This window comes from Acyrthosiphon pisum, chromosome A1 (assembly GCF_005508785.2).
Source record: "Acyrthosiphon pisum isolate AL4f chromosome A1, pea_aphid_22Mar2018_4r6ur, whole genome shotgun sequence".
In the NCBI taxonomy this organism is placed as follows: Eukaryota; Metazoa; Arthropoda; class Insecta; order Hemiptera; family Aphididae; genus Acyrthosiphon; species Acyrthosiphon pisum.
The window spans coordinates 134,799,951-134,814,294 of NC_042494.1; the positions used below are offsets into that span (position 1 = coordinate 134,799,951).

General features: G+C 27.2%; 3 protein-coding genes across 6 annotated transcripts in view; 1 reads left to right on the forward strand and 2 right to left on the reverse strand.

The window, feature by feature from the left end:
- The window catches only part of LOC100159286 (organic cation transporter protein), a 72,523-nt gene that overhangs the window by 14,350 nt on the left and 43,829 nt on the right, over positions 1-14,344 (forward strand). The gene's annotated exons all lie outside the window — the stretch shown is intronic.
- Positions 8,658-10,211, reverse strand: LOC115033862 (tektin-1-like). The gene is made up of 3 exons (XM_029488387.1): positions 9,307-10,211; positions 9,022-9,238; positions 8,658-8,938 (listed from the first exon to the last, which is right to left on the reverse strand). The coding sequence occupies exons 1-3, from the start codon at positions 9,507-9,509 to the stop codon at positions 8,720-8,722; spliced, it is 639 nt and encodes a 212-aa protein (XP_029344247.1). The 5' UTR covers positions 9,510-10,211; the 3' UTR covers positions 8,658-8,719.
- On the reverse strand, positions 11,031-12,432 carry LOC100164088. Its single transcript, XM_001944535.4, has 2 exons — positions 11,733-12,432; positions 11,031-11,639 (listed from the first exon to the last, which is right to left on the reverse strand). Exons 1-2 carry the CDS (start codon positions 12,123-12,125, stop codon positions 11,091-11,093), a joined length of 942 nt encoding a protein of 313 aa, XP_001944570.1. The 5' UTR covers positions 12,126-12,432; the 3' UTR covers positions 11,031-11,090.

The window sequence follows — 14,344 nt, forward strand, 5'->3', positions numbered from 1 at the left end:
CCCTGGATCCCGCCACTGTTGTAATGTGAAGCACTCTATGTATCAATCATAATTATGCGTAGGTACCTAAAACAGTTATTCATGTTAGTCTATTTTTAGAAAGTTTCTATATACCTAATAAGTAATCAATTCCAAGAAACCACTGAACCGTAGTAATCAATGTAGTAAGATCACGAATACAATAATACCGACAGGTGACAATAATTTCCTATATATCGTCTTTTTTTTATTAAAAAGTACATATAAAATAAATAAAGTAAAAATATTTGGTTACTGTATACGTTACGCTTGATTTAGTGGTTGAATTCAGCACTGTCCGGATTTTTTCAAGTGAAACGTGTGTACAAACTATAAATATTGTCATGGATGTTGCGTCAAAGTTGTTTGTTTGTTAATTTTATTTTAATTTCACTTGGGTTATTAAATTTATTTAAGATTATACGCAAGAATTTAGGTTATGATGTAATAGTATTGATAACTAGGAGTGTTGTTGTTTTCCGAAGGATGCGAATGTCAAAATAAAACCTAGTAAGAAAATTGTTTTATAGTTAAATTTTACGAGTTTCTTATTGGAAAACGTGACGATAATTTAATCTAGTATAGTGGCAAGTAAAACATGATTTTTGAAATAGTACTGTACTACTGTGACAAAACTGTTTTCTACGAACTATTACCACTGATCACTCTATAGTGATAAGCTATAATTTGATATAATACATATTTTTCGTTGATGTTCAAAGTTCAAATACAGTTTTTCGTTAATCTTTATCTGCGAGATTGACGATTACGAGTTTACAGCACCGTATCAAACAGATTAATAGTTATACCTATTGAAAAGTAAGCGATGTATCTGAAACAAATTAGTGTTAGTAAGTACCTAAATACTTAAAAAAAAAAAAAAAGGTCATTCAATGTATTGTGGGTCACCAAATTTTAAAAAATTCTCAAAATGGGTCATACAATAAAAAGTTTGGGAACCTCTGCTATAGAGTTTTGAATTTTTGATTGTAGGTACTATATAAACAAAACGCTTATCATTTACACTCATATTTTTACATTAAATAATTCTAAATTAATTTTTTTAATATGATAATTTTTTTTATTCTTAGTTATTACTTATTTTAATAACTTTTTATGATATGAATTATTAATTTTAAAAATAATCTGCATATTAAAAATGTTAAACGCAAAAGTTTCAATTTTCTTTGTTTGGCAATAATGTGCAAACTATTAGAAACAATGTACAAAATAAATCAGTAAACTTTAATTTATGTTCAGTAATAATAAATGCAAGTTAAAAATGAAATAAATCAAATGAAATAAAAAAAATAGACTTCAAAAGTGGCAATATACATTATGCTTACAATTAATTACCGACGGTCGTATATTAACTGTGAACACAATACAATTATGACAGCTAGACAGTGATTAAATGTCATGAAAACATATTTAGTGATGCTACTAGGTTCTGTTATTAATCAATAATTTGAAAAGATAGAATTAACTCATAAAAAAAAACATTTTGATTTGTTTATTTTTCATTGGTGTTTATTAAAACATATTTGGTATAAACTTGCAACGTATCAATATTTTGGACGATTGTATAATATTTTTAGGAACACATTTTTTTTTGAATTAAGTATACACGCATCATATACCTAGTAAAGAATTCATATTATTAATTATTATGCTGACATAATTTTAAATAGGCGTAGGTAGGTAATACAATTTTAAAGAAATAAAAAGTCACAATTAGTATTTTTTCAAAATGTATGTCAATATCGATGATATCTTTAAATTGATTGTGTCATGCACAAATTAATTTATAGTAGGTACCTATTTAGTACCTCATAATATTTTTTTAATTCAGGAACATTTTTTTCAACAACTCATTACTTACGTAATATAAGTTTATAACAGTATTTGTGTGCACCTGGACAAATTTTAGGCTTCTCAATTATTATTCAGTATTATTGGTTACAACTTATATCTTATAAGTTATAACCTTTTATATAGTGCCTGTACACAATGATTATAAATAAGCAAATCACATGTGTTATAGAAAATGTAGAACTGTAGCCATTAAAATCTACTTATGCATTAAATTTAGTGTACTTAACAACGAGTAGGTACAAAGTTTCTAATGGAAAATATTGATATTTACGTTTTTTGTTTCTTATTATTTTATATTTCAGCAGTTCAGCTAATATTAAATTCCTACTCAATTGGGAGTTATAGATTTTTCTTTTACGAGTTTTCTTGATTTTGGAAGTGTTAAAACTTATAAGCGTGAGTTTCTAATTACTACTATGTGAAATCGGTAAAGTTTTAAGACTTAACCTAACCTTAGAAGTAGGTATATTTAACCTATGATATTCCTAATTTATAATTATTATACTCTGTGTTCCTAAATATTGTTAAATAACTTGAAGTATAAAATGTAATTATATAGAACGAAAAGTATAAATAAAAATACTCTATAATGAATAATGATATCATAGTAAGTATTCAAAAAGAATATAAATTATATTATTATTATTAATTGAGTGATTAAAAAAAAATTGATTATCTTGTAACTTTGAATCCAAAATAATATAAATATGTATTTCAGACTAGGTTAGGTGGTCTAAGACATTAAGTGATATAGATATTATCAAATAAAACAAAATATATATTAAACATAATAATAATATTAGAGTTATGATAAAGTATGTGTTACTTTCAATATATTTTCAGTTTCTTAGTTTTATAAAATGTTTTAAAAGATTTTAAGTATCTATAAAATCCTACCAATAAGTTATAACAAATACATTTTTGGTATAGTAATACGACGCAAACGCATACAAATATTTATAACGACTAATCGTTTCATTTGATTTTGCTTAATAAGTTAAACGAAAAAATATTTAGGTTCATTAATGATATATTTCGGATGTTGTATCGGTTCAAGAAACGACAAGTTATTTTTATTCAATTATTTAAATAACTGTGGCGTGGTGTGGCACAAGGGCTAAAATAACAAGTTCATAAAAAATGAAACAAGGAACTACATACGGCTGCGACGTGTCGATATTTATGATGGTAATCGTCGTTAGTCTATAATTAATAGTATATCGTAATACGATAAAATATTTTTATTAACCATTTAAATAAAGTACGTGATATGCAAAATAAATTACAATAATAATAATTGCATAACTTGTTAATTAAAAGAAAAAATATACCTATGATTCATAATGTATTTTATTTATAATAATATTATCTTTGTTGTTTTGTTACTATACGAACGCCTTACTGAGTGAGAACGCAATTTAATGTACATTGACTATTTAAAATTATTGTTAGCTGTATGCCCGTATAGTGAATATGATACCTAAGGTGAGTTATGCAATTTGAAAATATAATGTCCACAGACGACAGACTCATTTAAAATACCTATTTAAACGATATATTATTTAATTAAGTTAATTAAATGTCACGTTGACATATTTTATGTATACGTATATACGTTTAGTTATGTGGGTATCTAATAACATTGAATTATGAACCTATTTATAAGCTAGCTAAGGTTAGCAAACCTGTTCTTTTTTTGCACCACAAACCTATTAAACGAAATCATATTATGTGAATCTTAAAATCATTTTGGCAGCTTATAACCTTAAAATTAGTTATACACTAGTCACTAATCGCGAGTATGTGTTGACTGGTGAGCAGTGTAAATTAAATTTTACAACTTCAATTTTTACGGACATTTATTATACGTACACGGTAAATTCATTACGTCACGTGACGTCCATTAGACTCGGATTTATTAGACTGTTTTTTTACAATAGTAGTTATATTAAACTTATTAATTATTATACTTCAGTGCTTACACCCCACCACGTGTAATAAAATATTAATCTGTGGTTTCTGAGTGTTGCCTACTGTGGTCGGCGTCGACTTGCCGGTGGTTATACCGCTATTAAGTAAAATGGAAAATGTTTACAGTGCAAGGAAAATGTGTCGAGTCTTGAGTGGGCTCATAAAATATGAGAAATATAATCGTACAATTTTAGCGATTGCCTAAATAAATATTATCCAATCTGGGACGACGTGGGACATGACATTTTCTTTTCACTGCTCTACGAGGTGTTGAGGTGGTGTTCTTGGACTTAGCAAATTGGTTGAATATTTAATTCGTGATTTGCCACTGCCAACAGCCAACAGCCAACAGCCAACGACTATAATTTATAATACTTTCTACTGATGTATTTGAATTTCACATTTACACGATCCAAATATGTACAGATATCAGGAAAGCTCTTTTGATGAAAATGTTCAATTATTATTTTAATAATATGCTATACATAATATTTAATACTTGTTTTAAAGTTTGTTTAGTAATAATAATAATAGTACCTATAAGTTGTTACTTGCCACTCGTGTAGGTACTATAGGCTACTAGCTATATAGAAGTTACCTACTAATTAATATACCTCGCTCTACTTCTATCTATATTATTACTATTAACGTTTTTTCACAATAAATTACTTTCAACCAACGCAAAGTTCTTCAATAATTAACGAAATAATAGTCGAATAATTATATGTAACGAACATAATCATCAATGGAACTATGGCTTCACTTTGAGCAAGATAATCAATTTGTTAGCATTCAATTATTTTTTTGCAAAATTTCATAATATTACATTTATTAGGAATATTTAAATCGAAATATTTATTTAAATTTAAATTTAAATTGATTTTTAAGTTAAAACTAACCTTGCTCGTAGGATAATTCTGGCAGTATACCTACTTGCATTTATTATTGAAAAATGCAGTTTAAGCTCTTGAAACAACAAAAACGCAAAATGGAAAACAATTAGTTTATAATACCTAACGCATAAAAAAAATGATTCGTATACTCTGATTAATTTTAACCACGTAAATAAAATTGTAATTATATGTTTTGGTTTATTTATAAAATATAATTTATGGGAATGTCATGATATGTGTATTGATTACTAAGCAGTCTAGCGGGCTTAGTTTGTGCCATAAGCCGTTAGATAGCGCATGAATTACATGGATGTACAACAAGCTGAAATTAAAACATAGGATTATAATATATAATATTATTATTATTATGTGAAAATAATACGAATAAAATATTGAATGATGCAAATATAAAATACGACAAAACTTTCCAGAATAAAATTAATTATTATACGCACACACAAGAATATGTGTTGCGTAAATATTAATATATTAATCACTGCTATGTGAAGACATAAACAATTATTGTTTTCAATTTGCTTGGAATTATCATACATTCATACTTAAATATAAATTGTTAAATTAAATTATCGTTGCAATTCAGTGATAGCACATTTTTAGTATTAAATATTCATTAATGCAATTTATAGTATAAAAATATTTAATATAATCTATAAGGATTAACGTTTATACTGAAGTTGTAATTATAAAATATCACTTTTAAAATATTACCTATTTAAAATTTTAAAATTTTAAACATTATAAAAAAAGGAAAACTAATTATTTGTATAAGTAGTCGTACCTACCTACACATTTTAATAGATAGTAATTAATTACATTTAGACATTTATTATAGTCATTCTTAAAATTGCTTAAAAAAATTATTTTTTGGTCACATTTTAGATTTTGAAATATGAATATATATTGATTTTACAATAATGTATGTAAACTTTTTGGATCAGTAAGAATTTTGAGCGTGGTTTCCAGTAGAAAACTGTGCCTGATTGGTACATTATGGTGGTCAATTATAAAAAATGCACTATACTTTTCAAAATAACACTTAACATTTAAAATAAACTATGTACAACTTTCATACTTTTTAGATTCTGAGTGGAACGATGAATGTATTGATTTTACAATGATGTGTTTTTTTTTATTATTTATTTTTTTTTTGTGTCTGTCATCACCTTTTAGGACAGTAAAAGTGCTTGCATTTTCTTCAACAGTACCTTTTTTGATAGGAAAGTGAATCTAGTTGGTAGACTTTAGGGGGTCAAAAGTAAAAATTGTCCAATAGTTTTCAAAAGCGTCGTGAAAAACAAAAGAAAAATTAAGGAAAAACGGGAATTTTTACGCAAAATCTGTTTTCGAGAAAATTGATTTTAGTTTTTGGTTTAACTTTTAAACGAATGACTGTAGATACATGAAATTTTCACTGGTTGTTTATATTTCCATTTTCTATACATGACAAATTTTTCAAAATATCAATTTCAGTTTCCAATTTAATTAGTTTTTTTTTTCTATGAATGTCAATAAAACTTTATTTGTTGAGTAAAAATACTTGAAAATTTAATACAAGGCTCCTACTATATTGTTACAATGACATTTGAAAAATATTAAAAATCCTTAGTCACAGTTTTTTTTTTATTAGCATTTAAAGTTCAAAAATTAACAAAATATGGATAAATCACGAAAATTACCTAATTATGTTGAGTTTATAATTCGTAAAAATTTTTCTTTTTAGAACTAAGATTTTTAAATGTAATACAAGATTCCTTATAGGATAATCTACCTTTATCAAAAAAAAAATGTCTATAAGAAACTCAAATTAAATTTTTATGAGCGTTTCAAATTCATATTTTTACAACATTCGATATTCACTCGATTTCTTACGTAACGATTTTCTTATTTTGTTGTAATTAAAAAACAAGAGACTGTAAAAACTTGAAAATTTCACTGAATGTTTATATTAGCATTTTCTATATACGATAACATTTTGAAAATAATTTGACTCTTTTTGAGCTGTTTACGGACATTGTAAGTTTTCAATTTTTTTAGTTTTTTTTAGTTTTTGTTTTAAATTTTGACAAAATTTATCAAATTTAAAATTGAATAATTATTTTGTAGTTAAAAATTTATAAAATGTTCAACTTTTATATCTAAGGATTGAAAATTTAAAACAAGATTCCAAGTAATTATTTAATTCTGTTACCAAAAATTCTAAGAAATACATAAGCACAGTTTATTTTTATAGTCGTTTTAAGTTCGAATTTGGACGAAATTACATATTAAAAAACCTGGAATAACTATTTTAGTTATTTTGTTATGATTGTATAATATTATTCGTGGGTACTTGAAACTTCTAAAGTATACTATTATATATCTATGATAGTACCACGGTTTATTGTTGATGTATAACACGTTACCTAATGGATATTGTGACATGATTAATTTGGAATTTATTATTGATACCTATTATAGATACATTTTTTTTTAATACTATGGATAAGTATACCTATAATAGGTATGTCTAATACCCATGACTGACAAACCGTCTCCGCTCAGAATCGTTTTTCTTATACACTGATATTATATCATTGAATTCAAATTTAATACTATCCATTATACAGTGACCTACTTGTAAGTTGTAACCTACTGTACAGCAGAGCGACATCCACTTACCCACCTTTTTTTACTTGGTCGGAGGGACGGACTAAACTAATACCCAAAATAATTTTTATTTAAATTTGGAGTGGATCTAAATTGTTTTGTCAAAGATAAACCTAATGAATACCTAGGAATTTTACATTTTTTAATATAAAAATATTTTTCATCCTATCTACGGTTTTGACTAGTAATGTTTAACCTTTTTGACTCGCGATCCACTGTTTTTGATACAATATTTTCACGACTCGTGTCACCTTTGTAGGCCATAAAATAAAAAAGACTAAGCTGATAATTTTGCGTAATTTCCCGTGCATAAATGTGCCCAAAACATTTCCAAAAAAGTTTCAATAAACATTTGTTTAAGTTTGGAATCACAAGTACCTAAGCTCAATTTATTGACTTTAGTAGACATTTTAACTATCATTATATCTACTGTAAAATAAGGTTCTTCAATTCATTCATAACTTATTCGAATCCATAATTTATAATTTTATAATAAACCAATTTTTTTTTAAACAAAAAAGACTTTTCACGAGCCATTTTTATAGATTACGCGACCCAGGATTTTGTAGCGATACCGGTTGAATACCACTGGCTTAGATTTCCTAATACCTTGCTATTTATTATATTATTGTTTGTTTGTATTTATGTCTAGTTAATAGTTTGAAGATATTATGTACCTACAATAAACTATCTTTGACAACAACTTAGATCCATTCTTAATTTTAATAAAAATTGATTTGAGCATTTGTTTGTAAATATCTGTGAACTAGTGTTCACAATTGACATACCTAGCTAGGTATGCGTCTATATCACAAATTATAATTATTAAGATATTAACACTGATAATTATAAATTTTTTTATTTCCTACCGAAATATGTAGGTACCTAGGTATTATTTCTATCAATAAAAATTTCGAAAAATAATGTGAATATAAAATATAAATCCATATTCACTTACATATTACATAGGCACATATAGTTAAATATATTATATTTGGAAATTTGGAGTAGAAAATTCTGTAACTAAGGTGAAATGTTGTATTGAAAAACTAGGAATTGGTTAAGGGGGGTGTGGGTGGCAAAGTCCCCCACGAGTCTGTGTTGAATAATTTTGCACTTGGAACGCAGTTTATAAATTGTTGGATTGAGCTCCTCTAATTAATAATTCCCAATTCGAGCACTGAAAACAATCCATTAATAAATAATAGTTTATAAAAAGATAATTAGCTTCATTATAATGAAATATTCAAACTAAACTCCAGAAATGTAACAACAATATTATAAGTTTTGGAAACTTACTCTTTTGGAACTCTTAGTGGATCTGGTTTGAGAGAGATATTGTTTGAAACTTTAGTCATTTCTAACAACTCACTATCTATGTTTATAGTATTCTTCTTTTTGTCTAAGTCTTCGGAAACATTAATTTCCAACTCTTCTAACTTATTGATCTTTTCCCATGCAATTTGGCATACTCCAACTAACAAGTTTTTCAGTTTTTCCAAAGTGTGTTGTTCCTAAACAAACTCTTGATATTTTAATATATTAAACATCACGTAATACTTATTAGAAATGCGCAATATAACTAATCAATATGTACTTTTTTTAATTCAATAGATGCAATATCATGGCACAAATCTGCACCACCTCTTTCATCTCTTATACTTAAGCAATGATTTGTAACAGTAAAGTTCAAATTTAGAAATTCTATACATTTTTCAGTTTTTTCTTTTTCGATTTTCAAATCTTTAATTTCTTTTTGTAAGTTTTTATAACCTGATTCAATTAGATTTTTCCAGCGCGTTATTTCAATGCGTCTAAAAATATAAAAATTATTCGTCTATTTCACTGTTTTAAATAAAAGTAAAAATCATCGGGTATTTACCTGTCAAAGATCTTAGAATTTGTACGATGTGTACCCCAATAAGTAGTGATATCTGTATCATTCCTTAACCTCTGTGATTCATATCTCAATACAAATGCATGACGCCTATGTTCATCACAAGATTCTTTTAATTCCGTTATTTTGTAATACCAATCGGACTCTGCTACTTTGGGCACAGGCTTCTCAAAGGTAGCTATAGACATTGTGTTTTGTTTAAATATTCCCAAACGAAAAACTTAAATATCAGAAATATAATAAAACAAAACCAAATATCTATAAGTAGAAGGAATTATTATTAATTGTATTATAAACTCCTCAATGGTATTATCCAGATAGGTTCTACAAAATATGTAGTTAAATTATTGTAAGAAATAAAATGTAGAAAAAATAATTTATATTTTTGGTAAAACTATTGATCAAATAAAACTTTCAAGTATAATTTGTGTTATTGAACAGTGAACACACAAGTAATATACTAGTATATACTAATTATTACCCAATAATAGTTACTATAGCAACAGTCAACAGTTCATGAGACAAAAAACAAATACCATATTTCAGAACAAAGCTGACCATCTGACAGCCATTGGGATCGGACTTCCAAACAAACATGATTACATGAATATTATAAGTTTCAAAACAAAAAAAAAGTGGCAAGTGTGTACCACTTTGCTGCACAGAAGGTGACTACTGTCTAGCATAGACATAATAAACATACAGTGTTGAATTTGAATTCAATGATTTACAATCATTATATATGAAAAACGATATTGAACGAGGATGGTCTGTCAGTCTATATTACTAAATATATTTTATAACATTAATGGTATTAAAGAATTTCTTTTACTGTTCGACATATTTAGTAATACAGTAAGTAGGTTCAATTAATTTTTTCCGAAAAAAATTTCATTTGAAAACGTCATAGTGTGTATAAAATATAATATGTATTTTACAATTTTCATAATTATTTATAATTAAAATTACATTTTATTTTATAATTAAAATATATTACTTAGTACAAAATTACAAAATGTTATCAAAGTTAATGAAAAACAGTCTTAATAAAATGTATTATGTAAAAAGTCTAATATACCAAGGAAAAAAAATATGTATATATTTTCATTACTTCAACAAAATTGAACTTATAAAATTTCATCTTAAATAAGATCAAAATTATATGTTATAGAGGTTTAAATAAAAATATAAAATTTATGTCAGTCTTAATTATATTAGTCATAATGTTTGAGAATCTGTTTTTAACATAATATAAGCTACAGATTTAGTCTTTTTTTGAATACTTAATTTATACATAAAAAGTAAAAAAGTAAAAAATACAATTCAAATTGTGGTTATGAGATACAAATTAACTGTGTAGATTAAACATTATAAAATTGTATTATCATATATATTAGTGTATACTATGTAAAATTTAGTCTTTTAAAAGAAATTTAGTTTCCCAATTTTTAAAATACAAACTTAAGCCAATGAGATATAGTTTAGACTATAATAATAATTTTTTTCTTTTGTTGACCAAAAGTTACATTTATATTACAACAAAAATAATTGTATTACTAAAAAATAAAATAAGTCTTATATTTGGATTATATTTTATACTAATTTTGATAAAATATACATTATTGTATACCCACTATAAGTATATGCATATTATTTGAAATAAAATGAATTATACAATATACTTATTATTATCTAAAACTTAAATATAAATCCCTTTTGTTTCAATGGTTGGTCATATTATTGTATTAACATATCAAACACATAATCATTTAAAGCAACTCAATGGGTTCATCATGCTTACGATTAGTTAAAAGAATTTCTGGCACATCTTCATCGTGACAAGTTTCTGGGCTATATTGGTTTTTCTTAGATATTTCTTTTATGTATGGGTATAGTGAATGCAAAAAGAATAATAAATGTAACAGATTTTTCATAATGAACACTGATGCATTTTGATTGAACACAATCCACATGTACATCCGTATCCCCAAAAAAGGCATTTGAACTAACATTAAATGCATGAAATTATAACATACTGGTTGCGGAAGTCCCATTGGCTTGGTATCAACGTCAGGTTGAGATACATTATACAGTACCCATAATGGTAACATAAAGTTTAAAAAGGCTGTAATGTAGATCAAATACTCCAAGTACCCAATTTTAACGTTTGATGCTATGACTATCGATAATATTTCAACAGAATCAAAAATCTCAATGATACACGCATTTGTCGGCCATTTATCACGATCTACTTGCCGTCCAAAGCATTCAGCACTTATCAACAAATAAAATACAATTCCGGAAACGCCAATAAGCAACTAAAAAAAAAAAAAAACAAATGTAACATTTTTAGATGTATCATATTAGTATATAATAATGGCATAATAGATTATAATCAATAGATAATTTACCTTTAGCATTTGTGGTCCCATGAAATCATCGTTGGAGACCAATGAGATTACATTGTTGGAAAAAATCATTACTATTTTGCTGAACAACACGGTCACATACGTTGCCCAGGTGATACAGTTTAGGTACACGGGATACTTGGCTTTGCATTCAACTAGATCTCCTGTCTTCTTACTACGTTCATATTTGTATTCTCTGTAACAGTTGAGGAAAGTATGGTAGAACAGTAATGTCAACACTATGTTGAGCACCAGGAACAGTGTGTTTGGATATCTGGAGTACCATGTGTCTTGGAAGACAATCATGACATAATAGTCCAGACTGAAGAATTGCAATATCTGTAAGGTAAACAACGCCCCCGCGTCCAAAATGAATATGGTTCGCGTTTTATTCATCTTCAAAATTGTCGAAGGAATCCAGTTTGTACTGCTATGGCACCTATCGGACGGGCAACAGTATAGGAATCGTTGATACAGTCGCAATTTCCTAACAATGTCTAGTTCTTGTCGATTAACACTAGCCACTAAGTACTAAGTAGTAGCCAATAGGTACCTATTACCAAATATTACCAAACATAATACAGGCTTTGCTATTGTCATTTGCCATGACAAAGTCTGACAAAGATATAATGGATCGGAAACGAGCAGCTTATCAGTGGCCTCGAAAGTATGTACAAGTCACAAGAAGCAAATGCGGGGGGGTCGCAATCATAATATTGAGAGCTTACAGCGCCATCTGTATAAAACACGGACTGAGATACAAAATGTGACGCTAAATAAAACCATGGTCAAATGTCATGGTGAAACCATAGTCTGCATAGACATATTATATAAACAACTTGTTGCTTATATATGTCTATGGGTCATGGTTTAAGATAATATATCTAGTTCTATCATAATTTCGACATTTTGACTTTTAATTTCGACCCCCTAATTTATTATTTCAATCTTAGAACCGAATTTTCCTTTTATTATTCAAATTTTGAGATAGGTACTTACTTAGTTTTTACTTATGGTATTATGAAAAGCTGTATTTCGATATAAAGGTCCACTTTAAAATACCAAGAAGAAGCCATTTATGACCTATAGGGGCCTCATCAAACTTCAGACTATAGTGTAAAGTTATTAAAAATGAATGTATTTAATATTAGATACCTACTTACTATTTAGAATTCATAATATTACTATTAGGTATAGGCAATATATAGCATTGGCCAAAAAGTCCAACCATCCCCCTTTTTAAGTTGTGTGGGATCATTGTGTTAACAATGTTAGCCCTCCCTGAAAATTTAATGGATTTCCATTTATGTATTATAGTCGTGCTTAGATGTTTGTTATACCTATTGGCTATTACCTACTCAGAAAAATTTTTAATTTGTTTGGCCGAAACCAATGTAGTACGTACCCACTCAGTGTTGTAAAGTATCTACTTGAGTAAAAGTATTCAATGACTTTTAAAGTACTAAAATACATTTTAGAGTTGTCGAAATTACAATAATTTTTTTTTTTAGTTAGCACTATTACGCTTCCGTATATTACGCAGTTTTTCGACTTTCCGACATTTTCCCATCCCCGTCACTCCTCTATTCCCGTAGTTCGTTAGTTATTAAAGCCGCAGATGCTGCGGTTTGTACGCGAAACCTATCCGTAGCCTTCGCAATCGTAATCGACGCCGGCCGTTGGTCGGTATTATCACTTTTTTCGCCTTTTTTTAATTACCGTTTCTACTCTATTCGTTTAGTTTATTTCTTTTGAAACCCGTGTATATGCGGTTTGTATGCAAATTTTGTTTGTACCTACTCAAAGTTTCGGTCGGTCTTGGTTTCGGCAGGCGGAGGAAGGTCCCTTAAGTTTGGTGACCGGAGTCATTATACTTGTTACTTTTACTAACAATAGTTAAGTTTATTTGTTAGGCCGTCCGTCTGCCTACAATTTTAGCCTCAGGGGTTTGTATTTCTGTTATAATAAATTAGTATACAATAATTATTAAGAGTGTTGTGCGAATGCATAAAAAAGCAGAATTCGAAAACAGCCTTTGTATAGGTATAACTTCAAAATGTAGTCCGGCTATCAAATGTTGATCGCACAATTGTTTTTTTTTATATATTATATTCTTATAACTTATAACTTTTAACTTTTAAGTTATAATAGTAACACGCAATACAAAAACGCACTTAAAAGTTAAAAATTAAAATTAATAATTCTTAATATTTAAATTTTAAAAGGTTAGGTTAGGTTACATGACAGACACACACAAAAAAAATCATTGTAAAACCAATACATTCATTGCTCCGCTCAGAATCTAAAACTAAAAGTTTTTCAAAGCTCTCAATTACAATTCAACTTCAATTTAAAACGTCAATAAGTTGTTTATTAAAAATATTTTAAATAATAATGCAAGTATTGTATTATATCAAATCATCTTCACATCGAATAAATTCACCAATATCGGCTTGATTGAAACAAACTACAGATAGTGGATCTGTGTGCTTACATTCAGTAGTATTTTTTGCTGCAACACCAAAACCCTGAAATATAATAAAATATTTAAAAAAAATTATTAAAAAAAAAAAAAAACAAACAAAAATGATTATTGCAGACACAATGTATGTTTC